Genomic DNA, 13,736 nt, shown 5'->3' with positions numbered 1-13,736 from the left:
TGCTAAGAATGGTCAGTGGATTAAAGGAGAGCACAGAGAGACAACTATATATAATCAGGAAAATGATGCATGAACAAAATGAGAATATCAACAAAGAAAAACTACAAAAAAGAACCAAACAGAAATTCTAGAGGTGAAGAATACAATAACTGAATTGAAAAATTTACTAGAGGAGATCAATGTCAGAGTTGATTAAACAAAAGAAAGAATCCATGACTTTGGCCTTATCTATCACTAGTAAGGACAATGAATCAGGAAAAAAAAAAAAAAAAAAAAACAACTTCCAACAAAGAAAAGCCCAAGACCAAATGGTTTTCCAGGAGAATTCTACCAAGCATTTAAAGAAGAATTAATGCCAATTCTTGTGAAACTCTTCCTAAAAAGCTGAAGATGAGGGAACATGTCTAAACTCATTTTATGAGGCCAGCACTACCCGGATACTAAAGCCAGACAAAGATACTATAAGAAAAAAAAAATACCCCTGATGAATATTGATGCAAAAATCCCTGACGAAATAGTAGTAAATCAAATTCATCAGCATATTAAAGATTATACTCCATGACCAAGTGAAATTTATCCCCGGAATGCAAGGATGGTTCAATATACAAAAATCAGTCAATGTAATAACCACATTAACAGATCAAAGGATGAAAATCACATGATTATCTTAATTGAGGCAGAAAAAAACATTTAACAAAATTCAACACCCTTTCATAATAAAAATACTGAACAAATTAGGAAGAGAAGGAAATTGCCTCAATATATTAAAGGCCATGTATGAAAAGTCCACAGCTAACATCATACTTAATGGTGAAAAACTGAAAGCATTTCTTCTAAGGTCAGGAACAAGACAAGGATGCCCACTCTCACCACTTTCAATTCATTATAGTAGTGGAAGTCCCAGTCGGAGCAATTAGACAAAAAATAAATAATATATATCCAAATTGGAAAGGAAGAAATAAAATTATTCAAAAATGACATGATCTTATATGTAGAAAACCTTAAAGATTCCACATTTAAAAAGCTATTAAAATGAATAAATTAATTCAACCAAGTTGCAAAGGACTAAATTAACATTAAAAGATGAGTTGAATGTCTATACAGTAACAATGTGAAAAGAAATTAAGAAAACAATTTCATTTACAACTCAATGAAAAAATAAATAACCCCATTGAAAAAAATAAGCAAAATACTTGAATAGATAACTTTCCAAAGAAGACATACAAATGGCCAACAAGCATATAAAAAGATGCTCAGCATCACTCATCATCAGGGAAATGTGGATCAAAACTATAATGAGATATTACCTTCACCTTTTAGGATGGCTATTATTTCTAAAAAAAAACAGAAAATAATAAATGTTGGTGAGGATGTAAAAGAAACTAGAACCCTTGTGCACTGTTGGTAGGAATATTAAATGGTAGCCACTATGGAAAACAGTATGGAGATTCCTCAAAAAATTAAAAATAGAACTATAACAATCTCAATTCTGGGTATGTATCCCAAAGAATTGAAATCAGGATCTCAAAGAAATAATTACACACCCATATTAATTACAGCATGATTGACAATAGCCAAGAGGTGGAAACAACCTAAATGTCTAGTGACAAATGAATGGATAAAGAAAATGAGGCATATACATGCAACGGAAAATTATTTAGCCTTAAGAAAGAAGGAAATCCTATCATACGTTGCAGTACGAATGAACCTTGATGACATGCTAAATGGAATAAGCCAGTCACAAAAAGACAACTATTGCATGATTCCACTTATATAAGGTATCTAAAGTAGTCACACTAATTCAACAGAAAGTAGAACGGCGAATGCCAAGGGGGCATGCGTGGTGAGGGAGAGGTGACGAATTATTTCAGTGGTGAAGAGTAGGGAGGGCAATTCTAGGGATCTCTTGCACAATGTGCATGTGGTTGACAATGTTATACTGCACACTTGGAAACTATTGGGAGGGTGATTTTATGTTGTATTTTTTTGCCACAATTAAAAAAAGACTAGTTTTAAATTGATAACACAATATCATGAATGGATCTCAAAATGAGCATACTGAGTGAAAGAAAGCAGACACAAAAGATGACATACTCTATCATTGCATTTAGATAAAATTCTGGAAGATACACCTTAATCTAGAGCCATGATGTCTTAGTCCATTTTGTGGAGGTAAAATTTTCCTCACCCCTTTGTTTCCTTAACATTTTATTTATACCTCTCTGTTAGCATATGTCACCTTGTATTAAATTTATGTAGATACAAGTCTGATCTCTTTTACTAGATCAAATTCAGCTTAAAGGCAGAGCCTGTATTTAGCTCATCTTTCTTTCCTCCACACTGCTCATCAACAGTGCTGTGCATCTAATAGGTATTCAATAAATACCTTTTGAATAAAGAAACAATTAAATTGTCAAATGAATAAATGAGGCCTGTAGATAATTTTATACAGTTGCAGAAATGGATAAATATGCGGAGTCTCTGCCTGTCTCTCTAAATCCACTTGGCAGCTTTCCCTTTTCCACTCCTTTTACATTCCAATCATATTCACACTCCTCGAGAGCCTTCCATCTTCCAGATAGTATGCCTAATGCTTAAGATTCTCTGTGGGTGGTACTAATTGGGCCTTGTAAAGTAGTTATTGACAACATAAATGTTCACTAGATTTTGCCTCCTTCCCTGCAGAAACTAATGTAAAAGTAATGCAAAAATTGCATTGCCCCTTCTTTTGGCACTTGGTGAGGAATAAACTCAGTGAATGAACTGGCAAGGAAATCAGTAAGGAGTTTGAGCAATTAGAGAAAATCTTTCTCCTGCTGGGTGAAGTGTCACAGGGAAAGAAAACCAAAGGTGAAGAGATACAAGCAAAGTGAAATCCTAATTATGTGATCAGATTTAATATACAGGCTTCCAGGGAATTCTCCTTCACAAAGTACAAATAAAAACAATGCTTCAATCTTCTGCATGTAAAATGAGAAAGAATTTTCCTGATTTGACCTCATCATGTGTATATTTACCATTAGGGAGCAGGAATTTATAATGCAAAAATGCCAGTTATATCGGAACAATTCTAGAAGTCACTTGGCCAAATGGATGACTTTGTATTGTAAGCCGGAGAGGCTTACTTCCCACAGATTGCTCCGTGTTGTCAGTGAGAACTTTGCAGCCAAATAGAAATGCAGCAACTCTGCCATTCCAGAATAGCACAGTTGTCAACAGCACTGGCTTGGGTTGGGATTCCATTTCTGCTCTTTTTCTTCTTTGTGCTCAACTTCACCTGTAAAATGTGCAGCAATTATGGGGGCAATCATACACCTACTTCAGAGTGTCCTTGCAAGGATAACATACGTCACATATGTAATTGTGTAGCACGATGCCTGGCACACAGGAAGGAGCCATCCATCCCAGCTGTTCGTACTCGTCTGACTGCCGAGCCTCTCAGGAAAGCAGCCCAGAGGCACACCGTTCTTGTAGCAGAGGCCACACATAAACGGGAAAACGTAGACCAACTTGGAAGTTGTTTATCTCCTCAGAAATTCTTGTTAAGCAAAACAATTCAAAGGAACACATTTCCTTATTGAAAACATTCTGCATTTAAAGTCTAATTAACTTTCCCACTAAGATGATGACAGAGAATATATAGGCACTGCCCCAGCCTGAAGGAAACTCCACATTCTAAAAGGAGATGAACAGGCAGCAACCTTGTAATTCAGCCAGTCTGGTGGAAAGTGCCTCCCCCGTGGTGCTCTTGTACAATACGGGGTTGATTGGAAATGATGTCCTATTTTCAAGAAGATAAGCTTCAGTAGCAGTGGACCGAAAGATGCTGTTTTTCTTTGAAACCTTCCTTTTTAAGTACATGAGGAAAAATAAGCTGTTATGTGATGCAGAGCAGCTCTCAGCATGAGGACAGCAAACCTCCTGGAGAAGGGGACACCTGTGGGATTGCGTTCACCACCACCTTATTTTCTCTCAAAACAGAGAACGCTTGTTCCGAGGGCAGTGTTTGCTAATCCCTGACAGCGCAGGGCTCGTTCCAGCCTGCTACTGTTCTGTGCCTCCTTTCAGAAGACAGACAGCAGGGTAAATACCGAACCTCATTCTGGAAAGGATAATTTTCTGTTTAGCTTTGAATAACTGTCATAAAGAAACAATTAAGAAGGAAAGCAGTGACTTCGTGTGAGAACTATCACTTTAAGTTAATAGAGTACAAAGCTAGTGGAATATAAACCAAAATATGCATTTTTTTTAAAAACCCATAAAACCAGGCTACTCTGTTGCTTATAGTAATGTGTTGTCCAACTCATGTTGTCCAAGGATGCAAAATCTCTTAAGTAAATGGGGTTTTGTGGGTTCTTTGAGAACCTGGTGAAAATTACCAGGAAAATGCCTATATGTATGTAGCCATAAAATGTGTATGTAGTTTTAAGTACCTGACCACCCCTGCAAATCTACTAATGTTTGAGTTAAGAATCTCAACTCAACAATAAATTATGGCCACAGTTATGGACTCTAGTTGCAGACAGAGGTGGGTCTGAATTTGGTTCCAACTCTTACTGCCATGTAACTAAGGGCGTTTTTAACATTTTGGGGCCTTGGTTTTATCACCTGATAATAGAAATCATAATACTTCTCATGTCATAGGTTAATTATGAATATTAAGTTAGGGAACCTAGAGACTGGATACAAAGGCTCACACCTGTAATCCTAGCACTTTGGGGAGGCCAAGGCAGGAGGATTGCTTGAGGCTAGGAGTTTGAGACCAGCCTGAACAAGAGTGAGACCCCATCTCCATAAAAAATAGATAAAAATTAGCCAGGAGTTAGTGGTAGCTTCCTGTAGTCCCAGGTACTCAGGAGACTGAGACAGGAAGACGATTTGAGCCCAGGATTTGAGGTTGCAGTGAGCTATGATCACATCACTGCACTCCAGCTTGGGTGACAGAGCGAGATACTGTCTCAAAAATAAATTAGAGGATCTATTTATAGCACTTAGCTATAAATAACATGCTTAGTTCCCAGCATGTACTAAGTACTCAGTGAGCATTAAGATTGTTATTAGCTGTGAAAATACAGAACTTAGGCCCTACATGGCCAGAGAGCAACTTCAATTCCATTTCAATTCTGCAAACGTTTACCAAGAGCCTCCTGTTTATGAAGGAGTGCCGCAGGATTCCGGAATGTGAATGTGAACAATGGAAGGAGCCTGTGCCAGGGAGCTGAGACAGATAAACTGGGTATGCCCGACACCGAACAGGGCAGATCTAAGGGTCTTATCTTCTCAGGGTTGGAAGGAATTTTAACAGTCATCGGCCCACTATTATAGACAGTTATATCAAACCACGGCAGAACGACAACTGCAAGGCCCATTTCACAAAGGGAAACCGAAGAATCTTTAGGTAACATTTTATGTATTTAAGAGGAAGGAGATAAACCAAAGATATTAATAATTTATGGCCTAAATGGAATTAATAAATCCCACCACTAAGAATTTTTTGGTTAACCACAGTTTAGGCTACTGATGGATTTTATGCAGAATTAAATGTGGAAATATATTAAAGCAATAGTTACGGGTCAACAAAGTAGGTCACAAAGCTCCATTTGAAATAGACTATTTCACCTGCTTCCTCAGTCTCATAAAATAGACTATTTTCTGCTCCATCTAATCAGATGCTCTGTGACACGCTGATAACGAGATTCAAGGCTGCAAATGAGATGACTCGGGATCAGTCTTTACGTCCACCCCAACCAATGCAGTAATACTTCCAGTATCTTATTTCCTTGGGTATGGATTTTACACATAAAGGAGGTAAAAATTCAAAGGCGTATATTTTAAAAGAAAAGAGGGAAATTAATCAATGACACTGTATTCTCCTAGTTCTCCTCTTACTACTCTGGCCAGTTTCAGGCTCCTTTGGGGGATCATCCTTCTCTGCTGTTCTTCTGCCCTCCCCCTAAATATGAGATTTCAAACTCACATGTCTACACAGGCCAGGCAAATAATGTGAACCACTGAAGGAGACTATTTGACGACTGTGGTGACCTAGAGCCTGTGTGCCTGAAACTAAACAGGGCAGCTCTTACTCAGCACCCACCAGTGGTTTCCATCTGGGAATCAGGCATATACTGCTAGATCTTTCTTTTTCCAAGATAAATTTCAAATATAAATTAGCATGTAAAATGTCCTGACTTTTAAATATCGGTAACTAATTCACACTTTATAAAACACATTCTGCAGGCCAAACAAAACACACCAGGCAGCATCAGTTTGAGAGTTTGGCTCCAGGTTTTTGGGTTTCCACGAGCTCTGCCCCTGGTCTTATCTTCTTACTCTGCAGTCTCTTCCTAGAGAAACTCATCTGCTCCCACGGTTTAGAATACCTTCTCTGTGCTGAAGGCTTCCAAATTCATTGATAGTCACAGCCTCTTCTCTAAACTTCAGACTCGTGTATCTGATATAACTGCCAATGCCAGGTCTCCCTTGGAGTCTTACGAGCACCTCTGCAAAACTGAACTCTTGTTCTGGCTCCCAGATCTGTTCTTCCTCCGGTTCCTCTAGCTCAGTAAATGGTACCTGTATTGCTCAAGAAATGTGGGAGTTATTCTCTACTTTCTTCTCTCTTGCTGCTCTCGTGCATTCCATCACTTTCCTGTTGATCCTTCATCTAAAATCATTCTTTGGTTTGTCCACTGATTTCCATCCCTGTTGCCACCAAGCCGCTGATGTTTCATCAGTTTTGCTGCAGCCGTTTCCTAACTGGATTACTTCTGCCCATTGTCCTGCCAATCTCTTCTGCATTTAACAGCAAGTGACCTTTTAAAATATTAAGTGGATCAGACAACTCCCTCGTTAAAATCTCTCAATGTCTTTAAAATGCATGAAAAACAAGAGAAGAAAGTATATTAAGTAGGTATGATCCTACTGTGTCAAATGGTGTAAGAGTTTTTTTTCTCTCTTTGGGGGGGCAAAATGCAGAACAAGAGTATTTTTCATCTATAAAACAAGAACTATAATACCTACATCAAGGGTTGTTGTGAGTATGAAATAAGGACAAATATTATTTTTGCATTGGTTTTGTTAGGTTTTGCAAGGGAGAAGGAAAATTCAGTGAACATTTATTAATATGTTAATAGTTACTTACACTCCCTAATTAGTACCACCTACAGAGAACCTTCTAAGTGTTTTAGTGACAAGGTTTTCATTCATATTATTCCAGCCTCAAAGTTAAACATCTGCCTTGATTAGAGAATAAAACCCTGGTCATTTTTAATTATGGAACAAACTAAGTTCAATTTAAAACACAGGACATAGCCTAATTTCAAATGTCTTCAGATTATTTTTAAAAGAAGTTTTTTTTTTTTGTTTGTTTGTTTTTTTTTTTTTTTTTTTTTTTGAGACAGAGTCTCACTCTGTTGCCCAGGCTTGAGTGAGTGCCGTGGCGTCAGCCTAGCTCACAGCAACCTCAAACTCCTGAGCTCAAGCGATCCTCCTGTCTCAGCCTCCCGAGTAGCTGGGACTACAGGCATGTGCCACCATGCCCGGCTAATTTTTTCTATATATATTTTTAGCTGTCCATATAATTTCTTTCTATTTTTAGTAGAGGTGGGGTCTCGCTCTTGCTCAGGCTGGTCTCGAACTCCTGAGCTCAAACGATCCGCCCACCTCGGCCTCCCAGAGTGCTAGGATTACAGGCGTGAGCCACCGCGCCCGGCCAAAAGAAGTTTTTAAATGGAAAATGATTAGAAGATGAGGTTGGTGCAATGTTTCATCACAAAAATTGAACCATTGCTCCAAATCTATTTGTATGGATTTGAATTCACCTTTGCCTTTAGCTGTGCAGGACAGTCTTAATTTCCAAAGTAGCACCATGAGTTCAGCAGCCCTTAGTCACAGCAGTCCTCGTGGCCCCTTTTTCTTTCAATGCCCACATTCCCATTTAGAAAACACCAGGTTGAGAGTGAATCCATGAAACCTGCTGGGGCTGGTGACTGCAAAGCCAGGAGTGAGGGCGAGAAGCTGCCCCTGCAGCAGTGAGGTCTGTCTCTATACAACTGTAACTAAGTCAGCTCTTTGTCTGTGCTTCCTTTTCTACTAGGTCCATATGAGAGTCATAAAATCCCTCCATGATGAGCTCTCTTGTGGACTTACAGTTTAATTGTGAGTTGAATTGGTTGATGGACCCTTGCAAAGAGAGAAGTGGAGATTAAACTCCCTCTAGAGTGTAGCTCTCATCTCTTATCTCCAGGAATAAGATTTCAGCCTTGGGGGCTGGGTGCAGTGCTCACATCTATAATTCCAGCACTTTGGGAGGCCTAGGCGGGAGGGTCACTAGAAGCCAGGAGTTCCAGACCAGCCTGTGCAACATAGACTCTGTCTCTACAAAAAAAATAAAATAAAGATTTCAGCTTTCGTTACACCTCCAAGTAGTGATTTCTCCCATTTGTGCATACATGTACCAAGTACACAATACGCAGGCCTTTGTTTGTACTCCCGTAATATTCTGAAATATTAAATTAAAAAGAAAAAAAAATTTGAAAAAATAAAAACAATTTGAAGTTTGTAGAAAAGAAAGTTTGTTTCTCAGTGGCAATTCTATTACGTAATTATTTACCGAGAACCAACCACGTAGAAGGCCGGGTGCTGTATTGGCATCAACACATACATGTATAAACAACAACTCTAATGCACTCAGTCTAAATTCTCATTTTATAGACAATTAAACTTTAGCCCTAAAGGAGAAAAGCGATTTATACAAAGTAACACATGTAATTACTTATAGCAGAGACTGGAATACAGTCTAAGGTAGACTCCCAGTCCTCATAAATACAATTTTAAGTACATGTATTTTGTTCTCATTGTAAAAGTGATGCTTAAGAAAAGCACTGAGTAAAAACAGTAAATCTACCATATGAAACTACTCTTAGTCTCTCCTGAAACCCACAAAAACTGCAATAAAGGGATTTTTTTTAAAGACAAAAACCAGTATGAGCAAGGAAAATGGAAAAAGAGACAATAAGAAAATGTGGGCAACTGGAAAAAAAGTCAGTGACTTCATAAACTGGAGGGACAGATCGCATCTGGACATGCAGGTTGTGTCCTCCCCCATTCTAGGGGCCACTGCTCACTCGGACTCAAGCTCTGCAGTGGTTGATGGCTCACCGTGCACCACAGCAAGCCACCACCCTGCAGAGAAAACAAGCACAGAGCAGCCCTGGCAAAAGGCAGAGCCACCCCAATTTGCACCCAAGAATTCCCCAAAGATCAGGGATTGAAGGCACCAAATGGCTGCGGAGAAGAGGATAAATGAAAAGGAAGTACACACACCACAAAACAAAGATGGCAGATACATAGATAGATAGAGATGTGGTGCCAGTTTAGAAAGCATTTTGTTGGGAAGTGTGAGTGGAGATTCAATTTCACTTTTTTCTAGGTTTTTCTAAGTGACCGGTTTTATTGCCTATTTGTTGAATGCCCCTGTTTTTAAATACTAAATACTTGTATCTTTCTAGAGCTGCTTCCAGAGTTTTCTTTTTGCCTTTGATCTGTTACATTACAATGAACTTCATGCACTAAGGGACCTAGAAAACTTATTAGAGCTCTGTCGTTAGATTGGCTATTTCCCTGTGAAATACCCCACTTCTCTAAAACTGATTCTTCAGGTCATAAGTCTGTTAGTTCTCTTTACTTGTCTCCTTTAAAACATCTTAGGAATTCACTGTCCTTTGGGAAACTTGTATATTTCCCTTAACTGGGCCACAACATGAAAAAAATTTTATCAGTGATTATCATAGCCAAAGTATTTTTTGCACTTATTTTCATTACATAGGAGGAAAAGTATTATTATAGAACTGTCATTATTCTTTAGTACTTAGACATTTTTGTTGGTCTTTTAATTGCGCATTTCTTCTGAAGAATAATAGAATGTACAGGACTTTTGGGGATTATGCAGCTCAGCTCTCCAGCGCCCCTGTCTGTTTTGCTCTCACCTATATCCCTAGCCCCTAGCACAATCCTTAGTATAAAATGGTGACACACTAATTATGTCTTGAATGAGTAAGTGATATATGTCCATTGCAGAATATTTGGGAGAACTAAAAAAAAAAAATTTAAAGAAAATGAATATAAATCTCCAGACTAGAGATAAATCTTATTAGCATTTTTGGTTTCCTTCCTTCCATTTAGCTGTTTTCACTTAATAGTACACTGTGAACATTTTCTCATGTAACTACAAATTCTTTGGAAACTTTAATGGTTATAACAAGATTGTCCTTTATAAGTAACATATAGTTTATTCAGATATTCTCTATTGTTGGACTGAGTTATTTGCAATGTTTTACTATGATAAATAATGCTTAAATGAATATTTTTGAATCTCTATTTCCCTATAATACATTCCAGAAATGAAATTACCGGGTGAAAATTTCACAATTCTACATGCAATGTATCAACACACCTACCTCAATGTACCCTTAAACTGTAATATTACCTTTTTTAAAGAGTGAAGTTTACACAGACAAAAAGGAGTATCTCATTTTTACATTTTTTATCTCTCATTTATATTACACTCTCTGTCAATTGTATAATGATAACCTTTGCCCATTTTTCTGTTAGACTATTCTTACTGATTTAAAAGCTTTCTATATGTTAAGAATACAATCCTTTGTGAAATTTTTCCAAATTCCCCAGTTTGATATATGTCTTTTGATTTTATTTTGCATGTTTTTATCATAAATTTTTTTTAATCTTGTGAACACTTAACCAGTCTTCTGTGAATTGCTCAATTACTTTTCTATATAGAATTTCTTGCCCTACTTAGATATAATACATATACATTTTCCTACTTAGATAGGTGCTTAGATGATATGTTTGCTTCTACCTTTATTAGTTTCTTTTGCTTACATTTAACTTTTTGACCCATTTAGAATTTATTTTGGAGTACAGTGTGAGGTGAAACTTTAACTAGAATTTTTACAGAATAACTAATTCTTCTAATACCTTCCCTTGGCCTTGACGGAAATGTTATTAGAGACAATTGTATTGCGATACCCAGAACTTAAAGTCATAGCCCAGTGTTCACTGTGAACTTTGCTTTCTCCTCCCAGGTGAGCAGGAGCCGGCTGTAAGCAGCGATTCTGACATCTCGTTGATTATGGCAATGGAAGTTGGACTGTCTGATGTAGAACTTTCCACTGACCAAGACTGCGAAGAGGTGAAATCTTGAAATGGCGAATATAGAAAAAGAGATAGCAGGACCCAAGGGAAAGGAAGGGACGAGCACGCTGGGACTTGAACCAGGCACACACACCTGCAGAGCACCGTGGCAACTCCAGGGTGCTCCGTTCAAGAATGATAACGAAAAGCAATATCCAAAGTCTTGTTAATCAGGATGCAGTTTCTCCATCTCTACGACAGTCCATGGCCTTGGCAGCTCGGAGGGTGAAAGCTGATTCCCACGTCCTTGTAGGCACACACTTCAGAAGCTCCTAAAACAGAGACAGAAAAGACACCTTTAGGGTTTCTCAGTTTCATTTCAATTTTTTTCCAGGTCTTAATTGTTCTTGTTTTTGGAATGTTGTTTGATTTCTTTGGCAATTTCTTTTTGAAGACTGTGTGTAATTTACTTTATATCCACTCCTTTGTTCTTCCTTTGGTTCACTCCAGCTTTTGTATAGATTTCTGTTTAGAAGCGCCAGTTCCTCCTACGGTGAGTTTGTATTCCACCTCTGAGATGTAGGGTCTTGACCTCTCAGCATGAAGTGTGCATGACTTTGAGAAGTGCCTCCGCACCCTGAAACAGACTAAGGCCAGCTTTCATTAAGAAGCTAAATTCGTTTAAGTGGGTCTTAAAAATCCCAGCTGCCAGAGACCCCAACAGTAAGCTCTAATCTGCTGAGGCCGCTGCTCATTATTTTAAGCGACATCACACCGGCTTCCACTTGACGGGCTCTGTTAAGGGCCCTGGTGACACGAGACGGGAGCTCTAGGGAAGAAGTTCAGTCCAGCTGGGTCTCACAGTCTCTGGCTGAAATTCTGAACTCAGACGCACTCTCCAGGGCATCCGATCTTCGGTGGCTGCGGGGCTGGTTTTAAAACCAGAAACTACATGTTCTTCCCATTAGAAACAAAATGCCTGTTGCATTGGCTTCCCCTGAGCTAAAGTAGATTTTTGTCACTTCCATAGTGGATCTGCCGGAGATGGGGGCTTTAGAGAGGCGTCAGTCATTTTTGAGCTCAGTGGCAAACAGTGGGGGCTGCAGTAGCAACTAGATCTTACCTTAATTTCAACATACTTCTGTTAAACCTCACCAGACCACGTGGAAGGATTTTGGTGGGTCCTTAGCAGATTGCTTCCCAGGGCTCCCGAGTGAGTCCAGATACCAGGTGAGAAGTGAGGTGCGGTTTGATAAATCATTTGAACCAAAAAAGTGCAGCTTGAGAATTTGCTGAAACAAGTTTATCCTGACTGAGATAGACTAAGTAAGTAAGAGGGAAAGGAAAAGAGGTATCCAATGAATACTCAAACCCACCGCCGTTTTTAAAACTGTGTCTGTTTTTATTCTTTTTTTGTAACTTTTTTTCAGAAAAGTGCTATTTTTTTCTGAAATAGCACTATTTGTGCAATTTTTTCAGTGGGCCCTTTTGTAATACAGTGAGACTATTCAGATGCGGAGATGACTAAGGTAGTGAATACCTTCTCTGAACAATCAGAGGGGTCACCTCATCATCTCTAAGCAGTTGGCCAAGGCCAGGCTGTTGCTTGGATTAACTACAAAAGAAAGGCTTTTCTCACTGAGTGGTATTTACATATTTGATGAGAGCTTTTCCACCTCATGACGCTAACACTCATTCAAAAACAGAGTTCATTGCTGCTGTAAAAGCTCGCTGCCTGCTCCCACGTGGCGTGCGGGCCGAGGGAGAAAGGACACCAGTTGCTCTTTTTTCACCACCTTTAACGATATCCTATCTGATGGTTTGGAAGCAGACAACAAGGCAAGGAAAATGATTACTGCTTTCAGAAAGGTCCGGCACTTCCTGTAACGAGATCCAGTCTCTGGGTGTGGGAAGGCAGTCAGGGAGGAATGAAGAGACCTCTGACCCAGGAGTCAGGAGTCCGGGGTGAGCCACACCCTTGCCAGGTCTCAGCTTCTCCATCTATAAGGTGAAGAGTTTAACAACACGATTCCCAAAGCTCCCTGGCTGTAGGAGCACTGAGGAGCATTTTGCCAGGTGGATCTACTTTTTGCAGATGGCCGTGGCATGGGCGAGCAGGCTGCAGGCTTGGGGAGGCAGAGTTATTTGACTTGTAACATGTAATAACAGCCTGTGAGATCTGGCACTCCTGCGTTGCTGAGAATGAAGATCTAAATGATTGAAGTTTTAAGTCCAGGTAGGAGTTGGTTTGTTTTGCCTTGTTTAAAAACTGCTGTTAGTCACAGAGTTTTCAATCTCTGGATACCTTCAAATCCCACCTCTCAGTGTGGGATTCTTGATCTCAAAGGTATTTATTTTTTCGTTCAGCGTAGGCCTGCAACACCTACTATTCCTCCTTCAATCAGCTTTGCCCAAAACAGATTTTGGAATTATTGGTATTAACCTAAGGCCAGTGGAATTAGAAAGATAATTCAGCAGCAAAAGAAATGGTATTCCATACCTAGAGAGAAAATGCCCTTTGGATTGTATAGTCCTCTGTTTGATGAGTGTTTTTTCTTCCTGCCAATAACCAGGTAAATCAGGAT

General features: G+C 39.1%; 1 protein-coding gene across 1 annotated transcript in view; it reads left to right on the top strand.

Annotated features, from left to right (window-relative positions):
• RNF150 (ring finger protein 150) overlaps window positions 1-11,221 on the top strand; it is a 215,368-nt gene extending 204,147 nt beyond the window's left edge. Inside the window, exon 7 of the mRNA XM_069493476.1 lies at window positions 11,103-11,221. Within this exon, the coding sequence (XP_069349577.1) occupies window positions 11,103-11,221 (119 nt within the window). The remainder of the gene's footprint in view (window positions 1-11,102) is intronic.
• The last annotated feature ends 2,515 nt before the right edge of the window (window positions 11,222-13,736 follow it).

This window comes from Eulemur rufifrons, chromosome 18 (assembly GCF_041146395.1).
Source record: "Eulemur rufifrons isolate Redbay chromosome 18, OSU_ERuf_1, whole genome shotgun sequence".
In the NCBI taxonomy this organism is placed as follows: domain Eukaryota; kingdom Metazoa; phylum Chordata; class Mammalia; order Primates; family Lemuridae; genus Eulemur; species Eulemur rufifrons.
The sequence above is the reverse complement of the archived record's forward strand: the minus strand, read 5'-3'. Positions and strand labels throughout refer to the sequence as shown.